The sequence below is a fragment of the Sarcophilus harrisii genome, chromosome 3 (assembly GCF_902635505.1).
Source record: "Sarcophilus harrisii chromosome 3, mSarHar1.11, whole genome shotgun sequence".
Taxonomy (NCBI): domain Eukaryota; kingdom Metazoa; phylum Chordata; class Mammalia; order Dasyuromorphia; family Dasyuridae; genus Sarcophilus; species Sarcophilus harrisii.
This window is the reverse complement of record NC_045428.1, coordinates 162,473,028-162,488,447: the sequence shown is the minus strand read 5'-3', so window position 1 is coordinate 162,488,447 and position 15,420 is coordinate 162,473,028. Positions and strand designations below refer to the sequence as shown.

General features: G+C 34.2%; 1 protein-coding gene across 6 annotated transcripts in view; it reads left to right on the top strand.

Moving 5' to 3' along the window:
* The window catches only part of CARS2 (cysteinyl-tRNA synthetase 2, mitochondrial), a 64,245-nt gene that overhangs the window by 41,393 nt on the left and 7,432 nt on the right, over nucleotides 1–15,420 (top strand). For 5 of the 6 annotated variants that reach the window (XM_031958708.1, XM_031958706.1, XM_031958704.1 and 2 more), the window contains 5 exons: nucleotides 4,325–4,463; nucleotides 6,525–6,648; nucleotides 9,928–10,026; nucleotides 13,715–13,966; nucleotides 14,485–14,606. In XM_031958708.1, the coding sequence (XP_031814568.1) occupies nucleotides 4,325–4,463; nucleotides 6,525–6,648; nucleotides 9,928–10,026; nucleotides 13,715–13,966; nucleotides 14,485–14,553 (683 nt within the window). In that variant the 3' untranslated portion in view covers nucleotides 14,554–14,606. The remainder of the gene's footprint in view (nucleotides 1–4,324; nucleotides 4,464–6,524; nucleotides 6,649–9,927; nucleotides 10,027–13,714; nucleotides 13,967–14,484; nucleotides 14,607–15,420) is intronic. The other variant, XM_031958705.1, reaches the window with a different exon arrangement.

The following is a 15,420-nucleotide window of genomic DNA, read 5'->3' as shown; positions in this document are numbered from 1 at the left end:
TGTTTCCCTTTTGAGTAATTTATTTGGTCACACATAAAATTGAATATATGGAAAATTTCACATGACAACTCATTGCCTTGCTGTAGTTTCTCATGCTCTTTTTTTCTTCCCATGACAGTGTAGTTGACTGGGCTATTCGTGACATCCTTCTTGGCATTCTAATGCCCATTTCAGCAATGAATTTTTTTTTTAATTTAATAGCCTTTTATTTACAGGTTATATGTATGGGTAACTTTACAGCATTGACAATTGCCAAACCTCTTGTTCCAATTTTTCCCCTCTTTCCCCCACCCCCTTCCCCTTCCCCAGATGGCAGGATGACCAGTAGATGTTAAATATATAAAAATATAAATTAGATACACAATAAGTATACATGACCAAACTGTTATTTTTCAGCAATGAATTAATGGAATAGTGCATAGAAAATTTCTGGCACTCTTCTCAAAAGTTATACTTTAGCCAAATTTATCTTTTGCTTCCAACCTGATTTAGGAGACAGAATATACATATTATTTTTCTGAAAATGTATACTCAGGTGTATATGCTATGTCACCAGAGATCCAGGCAATAGAAAGTAGATGGATCAGTGTCCAGTATGAAAACTGAATAAAACAGTTAAGCAACATATTTCCTACTGATATTGGTGTTTCTGAAGATTACATTTCCAACTTTTCTACAAAGGTGAAATAGATTTTGGAGTATACTTTCAATTTGAGTTTCATTGCAAATTTAAAGGGCTGATTCAGATGATTATTACTCATTCAAAGCATGACTTAGGACATATTTAGAAATCTGTTTGAAATATGTACTCTGTGATCACCCTTTGGTTCAGCTCAACAAATATTTAGTATTATGGGTGAGGTAATTTGCTAAATGTTAAAGAATACAAAAATGAAGTAGTCCCTGCTCATAAGAAGCTTTTATTCTACAGTGTTCTATCTTTGAGTATGTAGACTAGAATTTTGTAGCATTCAGATAAATTTTGAAAAAAAACTTCATATTTCTTAAAATGTTGAAAGTGAAAATGATAGGGCCAGGGGCAGCTAGGTGGTGCAGTAGGTAGAGCACCAGCCCTGAAGTCAGGAGGACCTGAGTTCAAATATGACCTCAAATACTTAACCCTTCCCACCTGTGTGATGCTGGGCAAGTCACTTAACCCCAAATGCCTCAGCAAAACAAACAAACAAACCAAAAAAAACCCGCACGAAAATGATAGAGCAAGTTTTTCCCTCCATAGAGACTACTTTACTCCACAGTCAGCAGGTGTAGTTATCTTAGTCTGTTTGTTCTTTTTCTATAAAATACTATTGGATGAATGCATTGATCATTACTTTCTGAATCCATACTAATTCATTTATGTAAGGCTTTTTCTAATGCAAATAGAACTTTGGAAATTCAGCAGGGATAGCTCTTAATGTTCTGATGTTCTTAATGTTCTAAACTGATAGTTCTTAATGATTGAGCCAAAATTATTTTTTATATATCTTGGATGCCCTCTCACAGACTGTCCAGAGTTTAGATCTTATTCTGGAGCCTCATGTCCAACCGCTAATGTAACTTATGATTTAGTTTCTGGATTTATCTTCAGAGTTTTCTCTGGCTTTTTTTTTTTTCTTCCCCATTTTTCAAGTCTGCCTTTGGTGAGTGAGAAGGAAAGAAACAAGCATTTGTTAAGCATCTCTTATGTGGCAAGCACTATGCTAAACATTTTTCAACTATCATCTGATTGGATCCTCACAAAAACCTTGGGAGACAGTTATTATTTTTATCCCCATTTTACAGATGAGGAAACTGAGGTAAAAGAGGTTAATTAATGACTTGCCCAGAGGCACACAGTAGGTTTGTATTTGAAGCCAGATTTGAGTTGAGTCATCTTGACTTTAGATTCAGTTCTCTATCCATTTAAAAGCTGCCTCTGTGACGCTCTAGATTTTTGACTGATAATTTGCTTAAATATAAAGGAAGATGCAGACAATGTCTTTGTAGAATTTTTCTAAAATTTTAGAAAATTAATGAATAAAAAGATAAAGAGTGGCCTTGCCAGCTTTTTCATATTTAATTTTTTTAAATTTTTCCAGATTTGATCAATGCTTAAAAAAAAAAAAAAAGGAGAGTATTTCCCTATGTAGGAAGATTAGGTATGAATCCATAGATCTCAATTCTATGAAGCTTATTATCATTTTAAAATGTAGGATAAAATCACTTTATTTTTAAAGCCTTTTTCTTTTTAATGCAGCAAACAAGAGTTTTAGTGTATGGTGGTTTTATCCTAAAGTTGTATGAATTGTCCTTAGTATAGAGGGAACAAGTGCTTTCTCTTTCTCATCCCTTTTATGTATTCTGAACTGCTGTTTTTTCTGAATACCCTTCCAAGAACTGGGGTATTGGAGGATAAGGTTTAGGAGAAGAGAGAGGAGGATGAACACACTTTCTAGAGCAAGTGTAAAAAGAATTTTTGTTAAATTGTGGGTTGGATAAGATAAGTTGTGAATTCTTCACCAACTGTGTTGTTGCTATTGTGCTTAATTATATTTAATTGATGTCACCATCAAGTCCTCATTACTAATATCTAGGTAGAATTTTGTTACTAAGTAGTTAAATTTTGCTTTTGTAAGAATTTTCTTAAATTCTCTATGTGGATTAAAGATCTATTTCCCCTTCTTAACATCCTTAAAGAATCTATTGTGTAATATAGTCATTGATCATATTTCTCTAGACATTTCCATTCTTTTATCAGTATAAAACTCTTATGCTTTTTTATGCGTAGTCAGCTCTTGTGTCCATTTGTCATTGGAAATATGATTGACAGGTTGACAATTCAGTGGTCTTTCTGAAGATTTTTCCTTAGACAGTAATTTTTCTCTCAAGGAAGAAATTATTTTTGTTAAGCCATTCTCCAGTTGATAAATGGTCAAAGAAATGAACAAATTTCAGATGAAGACATTGAAACTATTTCTAGTCATATAAAAAGGAGCTCCATATCACTGTTGATCAGAGAAATGCAAATTAAGACAACTCTGTGATACCATTACACACCTCTCAGATTGGCTAAGATGCCAGGAAAAGATAATGATGAATATTGGAGGGGATGTGGGAAAACTGGGACAATGTTGGTGGAGCTGTGAACCAACCATTCTGGAGAGCAATTTGGAACTACATTCAAAAAATTATCATACTGTGCATACCCTTTGATCCAGCAGTGTTACTACTGGGCTTATATCCCAAAAAGATCTTAAAGAAGGGAAAGGGACCCACAGGTGCAAAAATGTTTGTGGCAGCCCCTTTTTGTAGTGGTGAGAAACTGGAAATTGAGTGGATGCCCATCCGTTGGAGAATGGCTGACTAAATTGTGGTATATGAATGTTACGGAATATTATTGTTCTGTAAGAAATGACCAACAGGATGAATCCAGAGAGGCCTGGAGAGACTTACATGAACTGATGCTGAGTGAAATGAGCAGGACCAGGAGATCATATACTTCAACAACAATACTATATATGAGGATCAATTCTGATGGACATGACTCTCTTCGATGAGATGATTCAAACCAATTCCAGTTGTTCAGAGAGTTAGCTACACCCAGAGAGATAACTATAGGAAATGAGTGTAGACCACAACATAGCATTTCCACTCTTTCTATTACTGTTTGCTTTTATTTTTGTTTTACTTCTCAGGTTTCTTTCTTTCTTTCTAGCTCTGATTTTGCTTGTACAGCAAGATAACTGTATAAATATGTATACATACATTGTATTTAACATGTATTGGACTACCTGCCATCTAGGGGAGGAGGTGGGGGAAAAGGAGGGAAAAAGTTGGAATAGAAGGTTTTTGCAAGGGTCAGTGTTGTAAAAATCACCCATGTACATGTTTGTAAATAAAAAACTATAATTAAAAAAAAAATTTGTTAGATCACATCTCAAGGGCCACATACACCCACTAATACTTTTGGAAAATCATGAGTACCAGTGAGTAATCAGTTCTTCTGTTTGATTTCTAAAGGATTATATTAGAACTGACAACAAGGTACAGTGGTCTCCCAAGAAAATACCTATAGGAAGCCCTGCTATGTTTAAATATATGTGTTTGATACTATATAATAAACAAAACAATGTATAAGACAGATGCCACCCCAGTTTTGCAGATGATGAAACTATTTCTCAGAAAAGTTAGACTTGTCCAATATCACCCAGCTAGTAAGGTGCTGAAGACACAATCAGATCTATGTTCTTCCCCTGAATGAATTTTACTTATGTATTTACTATATTGGTTTTGTGATAAGCTACCTTTCATACTACAGCCTAAATGGAAACCTCTGCTTTCTTAGCAATAGAATATAGTGATGACATCATGCATGAAGCCAAACACCTCCTCCTTGGAATAGCTTCTTTTGTAGATGATGCTAATGCTTATATGAAAGGACAGCTTGTGTGTGATCCCATCAGGGAGGATTTACTCTGGGAAAGGTAATATATGTTTCTTATTGTTTCATTTGAGGATTCTAAAAAAGAAATTTACCCTCTGTTTTTTTTTCCTCCTAGATTTGTTGAGGTTTGTGCATTCTTCTTTTCTTTTTCTTCCTTCTTTTTTTAAAGGTTTGTGCCATCAAAAAAGGAAGAAAACAGGATCCATAAAGATCTCAATAGTTAGGCTAAATATTATAAAGCTTGAGTACAGAATATATTAGTTTATTTAGGATCGTATGAAAGTAATCTGGGTAGTTAGGGCTTTTCAAGATGGTAGTGTAACATGGACCTAATATCATCTTAGGATACATAAATAAGAGAGTATTTAAAACTAAAGGGAGAAAGCAGTAAAAGGAATTGATTGTCACTCTGTACTCTGCCTTGGTCAGATCATTTTTTTGAGTATGTTGGGTATTGTGTTTTTGTAATAATTCTGACAATTTTGACCCTTTCTCACTTAAATCCAGTTCACTTGCAAGTTATTGGCATCCCATGACACCTAGGTGTCATGGTGTATGAAAACAAAAGACTGTTAACCACATCAATGATGACAAATGTGAGCATGCCTTGTATGTTATCATCATGAAAATGAAAAGACTGGACTTTACCATCTGATGATTATTTGAAGGCCTCAGAGATATGTAGCCTAGAGAGGAATAGAACTAGTAGAAGATAGTATAATAATGATCATAAATAAAAATAGCTATTACTTAATATAGCACTATAATGTTTTCAAAGTGCTTCGCTTGTTATGTCATTTGATCTTTACAATAATTGTGAAAATAGTAGTAAAGCAAAGAGAAAGGAATAAGCTTTATATAGTTCTTATTATGTTCCAAAAATTGTGCTAAGGTCATTGAGCAAAGATTATCTGACTTTTGTCATTTTGTTATATAAAGATTTCATAGTGAATATCTAAAGTCACTTTTGTCTCTTGAGAGTCTAACAATTGTGAGATTTTTATATGTTTAAATTACTTGCTTTATTTATATAACTAACTAGTGGAGTTAGATTACACCAAGTTTCTTGATTCTTATTCTAGTGCTTTTTTACTATACCAGCATGGAATGTATTTTTGTGATTGCTGTTTTGAGATTTAAGAGAGCACAATTATTTTTCCTTTGAATTCAAGATTCTCTTCTCTTTTGATTTTGTGTTTTATGGTAAATTTTTGAAGTATGTTATGGTATGATTACACCATTCTGATTAGTTTTTAATAATTGTTAAATTAATGATTCATAATTGTTAGATTGCTAAATCATATTTTTAAAAAAACTACTTAGGAAGATGCTCATGTGCTTATAGTGGGTTTAATAGACAAAATCCTTGCCTTTTACATTTTTGCCACTTGTAACAGGTTGAATCCTTTGTATTGATCTTTATTGTATTGATCTGGTAGACAGAGAAATGTAGAGAACTCCTTAGAATAAGATCACTTTTTGGGTTCCAGTTCCTCCATTTAAATGCTTGGTGATTTGAGAGAAGTCACTCTTCTAAACCTAAATATCCTCATCTGTCATAGTTGTTGCCCAAGCCTTTTCCAGCTCTTAACAGTTTTGAAGATATTTGAGGCATAGACAAAATATGATACAATCCCTACCCTTAAGATTACATTTTACTAGAGATGGGGAGGATATAACAAACACAGAAAAAGCAAAATAAATAGGGCAAAAGAAAGATCCAGACCAAGGTACTTCTAGGAAAATCTTGAGAGTGGGGAGATCTAAAACCATGTGTTTTCATGAGCCAAGCGGAGAAGGAAAGATTAAAGACTAGAAAGATGAGTAGAGAGTTGGAAGCTGCTAATTAAGAGTGGTGGAACCAGAAAAATCCCAAATCACTATAATGTTCCTTGAGGAAAAGAATTTTTTATTAGGGAAAGAACATTTTTAAGAGTAATATGGGCCATTGACTGTACAGATTACACATTATGGAAATGATTACACATTAAGGAAATGATTGTTGTTTTTTGTTATTCTTAAAAGTTTCCTGCTTCAGTTAGATGACAGATCTACTACTTTGATATCTTCTTTTCTCTTCAAATACTTTTTCTTCTCAAAGACTAACTAGTACCAAAGATGCCATCAAGGCTGCATTTGCAGATGACTTTGACACCCCCCGGGCTGTTGATGCAATTATGGACCTCATTCGCCATGGCAACAGACAGCTTAAAGCTGTTACTAAGGTAATCCATTAGGATATAGAATTCAAAAAATGGCAACTATCCATAGTTCTTTTGCTTAATGTAGACAAATTAAATTGTTATTTTTATAAAGAATAATGAGAAAGAAATCCTGCTAACTTTTTTTGGAGCGACTATATTTTAACTGGCAATCCAAGAATTTGGGCCTAGTTTTAAACTCTTTTGTGCTTTAGTATTTGGGAAAATCTGTTCCCTCCTTTGCCTTACTATTCTTACTATATTCTATAAGTAAGAATTATGAAGTTAAGAGTGCTCCAGACTTTTCGTACTTGGTGAAAACCCTATTAATTTAGCGAAACTTAGTTCTGAACTTAATATTACGGGCAATTGCTAAGTTTAAGATCGGAACAATAAAACCACTGAAGTAGGAAACTAGATTAGCATAATGAAAAAAAAATTAGATCCTGTGTTAGGGACTTGGGTTTTACACTTAGCTCTCTTTTTGGTTTAGGAGGGGGGAGAAATGGGGGAAAGAGGACAGAACTGAAGACTGATCTCCCTATCTTGTTCAGGCTAGTAGTGAAGTGGCCACTCAGAGGCTTTATTCCCAGTAGTGATCAGCACAGAAGTTTTAACTTGCTCTATTTTTCCATCTGGTCCAGTTCACCTTTCCTTTGGCAGATGCCAGATGTAGTATGGACACTCACTCTGGTTTTAGCAGTACTGTAGCTCAGAATTCTCCAGCTCAAGCCAATCGATCAGCTTCAGTCTTTCTAGTGTCAGGCTTATGTAGGTGGGCTCCTCCACACTTGGCTACACTTAGACTTTTAAATTAAATCAGTTTATGACTTCAGGCAATTCATTTAACCTGTGTCTTAGAGCTATTCATTTGTGAAATGAGGGCTTAGGCTAGATGATCTCTAAGGTCCCTTTCAACTTGAAAATTCTAGGATTATTTGAGATTAACAATATTTTAAAAATTATTTTCTCAAGGATCAAACTTTTCATATGTGTACAGGGAATTTTAAAAATGTGGTTAATTTTACATGTAGAAACTTGGTCAGGTATTTGGAAATAGAGAACACATTTATCAGAAGGAATTTCTACTTCCTTTTACCTTCTACCTAATTTCTATTTTACATTAATTAATTTATTCAGCAACTAGAAAGAAAAATTATACTTAGATTTGCTTCCAATAAGAAAATATTTAAAATGATAAATAAGTAAAATTGTAAGTCAATCTTTGAGTCTATAGAGGACACTGATTAAGCGGAAAAGACAGTGTAGTGGGAGGGGGAGGGGGAGAATGACAAATGAATTAGGGGACATTCACAGACTTGTTATTGTTACTTATATAGGCTTAAGGATTAAAAATGACTTGTCCAATTATGAGTATTTAAACCCTAGAATTTAACTTTACGAGACTGAAATGGAGTCTAAAAAAGACAATCTTACCTGTATTCCCCTCTTGCTCACTCCAAAGCCTGGAAATTACTTTTTTTGCATGATATATATTCTCTCTACCTATTTTTTGGTACCTGACATGGATTCCAAACTGTGAGACAAAAGGGACAAGTGGGAAGTTTGAACTTATAAATGAATATTAAATCTTCATTTAGGTCTAGTCGATACAAACTTGAGGGATAAAGTGTGGCCTAAAGTTGGACTAACATGGTACTGTTTATATTATTTATCTTTATTTTCCCTTCCTTTCTTTTTGTCAGTGGCAGGCTGTAACTCCTCAGATTCTGAGACTTTAGAGTCAAATCAAAAGTCATTGAACCTCTTCTTGAAAGTCTTTTATCCTACTTAGTTCAAATTTCTCATTTTTCCAAGTTTGGAGTTCTTCAGTCTTGACCAGATTCAATATTGGGGAAGAAGGATGGAAAGAAGTATATATTCGGTGTCTGTGATGTGCCAGGCAAAGTGCTAATAGCTTTACAAATATCTCTTCACAACGGTCCTTCTGGGTAGATGGTATTGCTATCCCATTTTCTAATTTAGGAAATTGAGGCAAAAAGATTAAGTAACTTGCAATAATTTACATAGCTTGCATTTGTCTGAGGCCAGCACCCCATCCACTGCTCCACCTTGCCACCCAGTTCTTTAGAAGTCAAGTAGAAAGGAATGTATCCTAGATCAGAGTACAACAGACTTGCTAACATATAGTAATCACTTTCTCTTCTTTTCTTCTTTTTCTTGGGAGAGGTGAATCAAATTAAGTAATTGAGTTGCAAAGCTGCAACTAAGCAAGATTAGCATAACCCCCAATAAACACAGAAAAGTTAGAATTTACTGTTATTTTTGTTCTCTCACAACTTTGTAAAGGAGTGCAGGGTCTCTACTAGCATGAGCTTCTTTTTAAACCAGTCTAGTGAAGCCCATAGAATTTGGATGATATTCATCAAATATATTTGTATTTAAGTTATTAATTTGATAATTGCTCATTATTTTAATAATTATTTCAGTTATTTAAGTCATGTAAAGCTCTCATTGTACTCCATGCTTGTTTCTAGACTTCACCACTAGAGGTTATAAGAAGCCTTATGAGAATGTGACTACCTTACAAAGCTGGGTCATTTTTTGACCCGTTTATTGAATGGATTTAAAAAAACTTAGATTTGGTCTACATCAAAAATTTAAATCTGCTAGAAAATTCCATATTAACATTTAGTCCCATAGACTGAAGTTCCACGGGGGTTGTTGAAGATGACAAAATGAAAGAAAGAAGTTTGAAACACCTCTGAGATAAGAAAGTGCTAACCTAGGATTGAGAAGATCAATAGACCTGGGATTGAGACTTTAACACCCTGTCCCTTGTTAGCTGTACTTTCCTGAGCTTGAGTTGCCAGGTTAATAAAATTATCTGGTATTATTTATGGTTCTTCATACTCATTAGGGGTAGTGCAAGAATCAAATGAAATAGAGTATGTAAAAAGTGTTCTATCAATGAGTTGGCATTTGGAGTTGTAATTTTATTGAACTCCCACTGAGAAAATCTTTTTCTGAATATGTCAAGAGTTACTTTACAACTTTATCTTAAAGAATTACCTGGCATTGAGAAGTTAAATAACTAGCCCAGTGTCACAAACCAATTTAAGTCACAAGTGATGCTTGCATCCAAATCTTTCCAACTTGCAAGCTTTCTACCCATTCTTCTTATCTGCCAATAAAGGAATGGTTGTTTTTAACATGAAGACTAGGGAATTTTTCGTTTTTCAGCTTTCTTGAAGTGTTTATATATTTAGGCATAGAGCCAAAAATGCCTTTTCACATTGAGATAAAGACTGAGTTAAAAACATAATGTATAATTTATAACAGGAAGTTAACTGTCCTAGAAGTCCTGCTGTATATGGTGCAATAGTCTCCTATATTGAAAATTTTTTGGACACAGTTGGAATTTCTCTATCAAGTAGACAGGTAAGTCATACTCTCCAAATACCTTAACCATAACAGTATTCTCTATGTAACATTCCAATAATGTCTTCTTACTAAAACTTTGATTTACTGAACATTTCTCATGTGTCAAAAAGTATGTTTCTGAAAGAGCAAGGAAAAAGATGTAGCCTGATATATCTCCACTGGGAGAAGTGAATTTATACAGTGGGCAGGAAAAGAGTAAGAATTGAGGTGAGGAGAGATGTGTAGGATAGTATATTATAGGATAGAAATAGATTCAAGTTGACTTTTCATTGTAATCCAAGATCCTGATATCATATTCCAAGCCTTTAATGTAAATCCTTTAATGTCAAAGCCTGTATGATCCTGACTGCAACATCTTAATAATTGAATTGTGAATTTCTGGCAGCTTGTACTATTTTCTACTTGACCTGAGAGTTCTGGAAAGTGGCTATGATATTCCTTGGACTTCATTAGGGTAGGAGCACATTCTGAACAAAGAATCAGAAATGGAGGACAGAAGAAAGGAGACAGGGAGACCAGAACCTCTCGTCCATTTGATTGATTCTTGGTGTTCCATAGAATCATTAGCTTTCATTTGCCCAATTCTAATTTTTAAGAAACGGCTTTTGTGTTTCCTTTTCCATTTGGTCAATTCTACTTTTTAAGGGTTTTTTTTTTTTTTTTGCATTTCCTTTACCAAATTGTTAATTTTTTTTTCGTAATTTCTTTTGCTTAGCTCTTATTTCTTTTCCCAATTTTTCATCTGCCTCTCTTACTTGATTTTTTAAATAATTTTTTAATTGAGACCAATTCATAATTCTCTTTGAGGCTTCACATTATACGTGTTTTAACATCGTTTGGCTCTTAAGAATTTGTATTTTGATCTTCCCTGTGGCCATACAAGCTTTTTATGGACAGTACTTTTTTGGTTGTTTTTTTTCCCCTCTTTTTCCAATCTCTTTCATGACTTCTAAAGTTGAGTCTGCTCCTGGGGCTAAGGGAACAAACACCATTCCAACCTTCTTGCACTGGGAGCCAGGGGTTTGGTCCCTGGCTTGCTGCCCCTGAATCTCCAGGGCTGCCCAGTGTTCTGGGGTTGTCCAGACTAATTATACCAATTGGTGAGCTTTCCAGGACCCTTTGGGTGTTGATCTGTGGTAGGATTCAGGATCTCCTACTGGCTTGCCTGAACACCACCTGTGCTGGACTATGCTCCCCTTTTACTCAAGGGAAACAGACCTTTCCTGCAGTCCTAAGTTATCTTGGACTGGATAATTGTTTCACCCTGTCCTTTTGTGTCCTTTGCTCCAGAATTTGTTTTGAGGCTTTATTTAAAGTTGTTTGAAGGGAAGGGAAGGAAAACTCATGTAATGTCTTGCCTTTTCTAAACCATTTTGACTCCACTTCTAATAGTGACATGCTTAATGACAAGCATACAAAAGCTTATACTCATTCATTCAACAACAAAAAAACTAAACACTGACAAATATGAATCTTTGTGATAGATTGTGGAGGATACAAAAATGGTGAAGGGGTCATTTCTATTTTCAGGGAGTGTTGGACTTGTTGAGATAACTTCTCTGTGAATAATGCCATCAGTATTATCCTTATTAAGAAATTTGGGGATAGTCAGAAGGTTGTGTGTGTGTGTTTTAAACTACAACTTGGACACTTTAGTTTACATTTTGTCACCATTTTTTTTTAACTGCCTTTAAAAGATGAGAAAAATAATGTTAGATCCTTGCCATAAAGGCTCATAAAAACTTATTTTGGAAGAATAATCAAGAATTCAGAGTATTTTACAAAAAAAAAATTTTTTTTCCCGAACGAGCCTTTTACTTTGAACACAAACATGGATTCTACAAGGAATGTGACCCAAGTCTCCTTTACTCTAGGCAGTGCTCTTCCTAACATCCTCCCTTCCCCCAACCCTTTACATACTGATTATATTCTATAGATTTTGAAACCTGCATTTAAGAGCATCCAGAAAATTCTGGGGTGGTTTTTTTTTTGTTTGTTTTTTGGGGTTTTTTTAAAGCTCAGATGCTTCTCAGGATGAAATTGTGAAAGGACAAAGACACTGTTTTGTTCCCTTCTCAGAAGCAGCCAATTTACCTTTCCCCATTTCTTCAGGACTCATCTGGCTTTTTGGATTTTTTGTCTTGGTAACAAAAATTTTCAAGCCAAGAAATAATCGCTGAAAATGATAATTTAATAAATTAATATAGAGCTTTAAGCTTTAGCATACATTTCCCTTGCATCAATCATGTGAGGCAGGAAATGCCAGCATTCTTCTTTTCATTTTACATATGAAGGTACTGAGTCTTAAAAAGGTCAAGTGACTTCCATGACATTATTGGATTGCTTTCCTTATATGAGTCCATAGAGTAGCTTGACTGTCAAATATTTAATATGATTTTTGAGACTGGCTGAGAAGAAAAGTAGTGTTTGTAATGAGCTAGGAAGGGGTAGTCCTTCTGTGCTCTTGTGAGACCATACCTGGGCTATTGTATTCAAATTTGAGTACCACCCTAGGAAACATCTTGGTGAGCTAGAATGTATCCCAACGAAGAGCCACCAAATGGTATTGGGACCACACACTGTCATGTGAGCATTGAGAGGTTTAGCTTGGAAGAGAGAACAACTTAGGGTAACATAGGGCTCTTTTCTTCAATTTCATCGTGTTTGTCATTTCTCACAGCACATTTTATATTCCATTACATTTATGTACCACAAATAGGTTAGCCATTTGCTGATAGACATTTATTTTGTTTCTAGTTCTTTGTACTCTATTCTTAGTGGAGAAATATTGAAAGCTTTCTTTTCAAGATGGGCATGAAGCAAAGATGTTCACTGTCAGTTATTATTTGATGTAATATTTGTAATGCTAATCATAGCAATAAAGAAAAAAATTAAAAGAATATTGACCAAAGATGCAAAATAATTGCACAAATCTTTTGCCACCTTCGCTAGTTTAATTAATGAGAAGTACTTATTACCTCAGTGTTATTTCAAATTTTTTTTTCCTCAGATTTTTAGTAACTTTTGAATTTTTTTTAGGTGGTTTTTTGACAATTTGCATTTTTGGGTAGAAATTCCTTGTTCATAATTTTGACCTAATGATTCAGTATTCAAGTCTGCATTTGTCAATTCTATTTAGATTTTGTCTGTCAGACTTTTGTCGGTTATTTAATATGCTTTTTATCACAATTTAAATCCAGGGTTTGGCTTCATTAATTTTTATATTTTTCCACATTGTGGAAATTGTATGTGATTGGAGTAGTCTACTTTGTCTTTAAGATAATTTCTATCCCAAGGTGGTCATTATTGTGAAAACTGTAATCTTCCATTTATATTCCATTTCTCTTTTTGATATATTTATTTTGGTTGTTAGTTTGAGAATTTATTTTTTGTCAAATGTGGGATGAAGACAAAATTTAAGGTAAATTGGAGGCTAGTAAATGTCTGGATAAAACATTTATAAATAACTGCCATAGTTTTGTTATTGCTATCAAATACAAATAACGAAATATAAATACTTCATAATCAAGCCGTTTTTTAATATAAATGTTAGCCAGGCCTCCTTCAAAATTGCTTACTCTGGGGCTAGTGATTGGATTGGCTTTATTGCACCAAATGAAGAAAACTACTGTTTTCTGTAAAAGTAGCTATGTTTTTAATAGTAATTTTTTTTTTCTGTGTTTAGTTTATTTCAGAAAATAGGAGCTCAGCTACTCTGCATAGTGTGGTTGATGAACTAGTACAGTTTCGTTCCAAGGTCCGTCAGTACTCCCTGGTTGCATCAGAAGGCACAGGGACTGTTCCAGCTGACCTGTCCAAAGAAGCCAAGAAACTACAGAGAGAGAAAAGGCAACAGTTGCTATTAGAAAGGGAACCATTGCTCCATGCTTGTGATAGCCTCCGGCAGAACCTTGCTGCCTATGGAATCAATATTAAGGTTAATTAATGTTTTATGTGAAATATACCCTAGAATTTCCTGAAAAGGGAGAAATATGCCTCTGGGGGGAGGGGCAAGAGAAATGTGCCAGAAGGTGTATTTTTTAAATTCCCTATATTGACATAGGAAGTATTGCTACCATGTGTGTTAAATTCTTTGTTCAATGAACAGAGATTTATACATTTTGTTTTGACAGTTATTTAAAAGGTTCAAAGGTCCCTCTGGATCTCTTTTTAAATTTTATTCAAAATCTTGCCATTAAGAATGCTTGTTTTTTTTCCCCTTTTGATCTATTTTTTCTTTCACAATATGGAAACATGCAATATATGATTGCACATATATAACCTATATCAAATTGCTTACCAAGAAGGGAAGGGAAGGAGAAAAATTTGGAACTCAAAAATTTGCAAAAATTGCCTTTATATATAATTGGGGGAAAAATACTGTTTTTTAAAAATGCTTGTGGGGGAAAAAGGTAGCTTTTTAAAAACAAATTTTTTTAAAATTTTGATTTATAGGATCGGAACAATATTTCTACATGGGAATTGCTGGAACCAGGGACAGAGGAGCAAAAAACTGGGAAATGAAATGAAATTGTGTTCTTTCCTGGACATAAGATTCAATGTTTATTGTTGGAAAGGTAAAACTTTACATTAAAGTTTCCCTTTCTATTTTCAAGTCAACATTAAAACTAAATTTTAAATTGGCAGTTGTTTCATTTCTATTAAATGTACGTAAGAGATTTTCATTTTTGTCAGCTGTATGATATAATTTATGATCGAGTTAGCTTGCATTGTAGAGAGACTTCAGTTTAAAGAGAACTACATCCATCCTTTTGTTGGTAAAAAGAACCCCCAGATAATAAAGCAATGTGTGTTTCTGTATCTCTTAATCTTTGAGAATGGCTTAGAGCATTGAGATGTTTCATGACTTGCTCAGAGGCCCCCAGACAGTATCAATCATGGCCAGGACTTGAAACCAAATCTTTCTAGACTTAAGAACAGTTTTTTCTTTCTGCTCTGCCATACTCTCCACTTTGAGTTTAAAAAAACAAAAACAAAACACACACACACACACACACACACACCCCCTCCCTCTCTCCCTCTTAAGGCCTTAATATTAAATTCAAGCCACTGAAAACATAAGGATTATAGAACATGAGGATAGAATGGAGAGATGAACCTAGTATTTTCAGTCACAAAATGGTTAAATATACTATCACCTAACTAGAGACCATACTATTATCTGCCATCCAATCAATCAGGTTTAGAAAAAAAAACAGTTGAAAAATTTGAGAGCTCTAGAATTATAAGAAACTAAATTGTTATCAAACCCTACACCCCATTAAAAATCTAAACAAAACCATCGACTAAATGGTTAATAAAAATATGACAAACAAAAAAAGGAAAACATACCATTTTCAAGCATTATAGAACAGTGGTACCATTAATAGT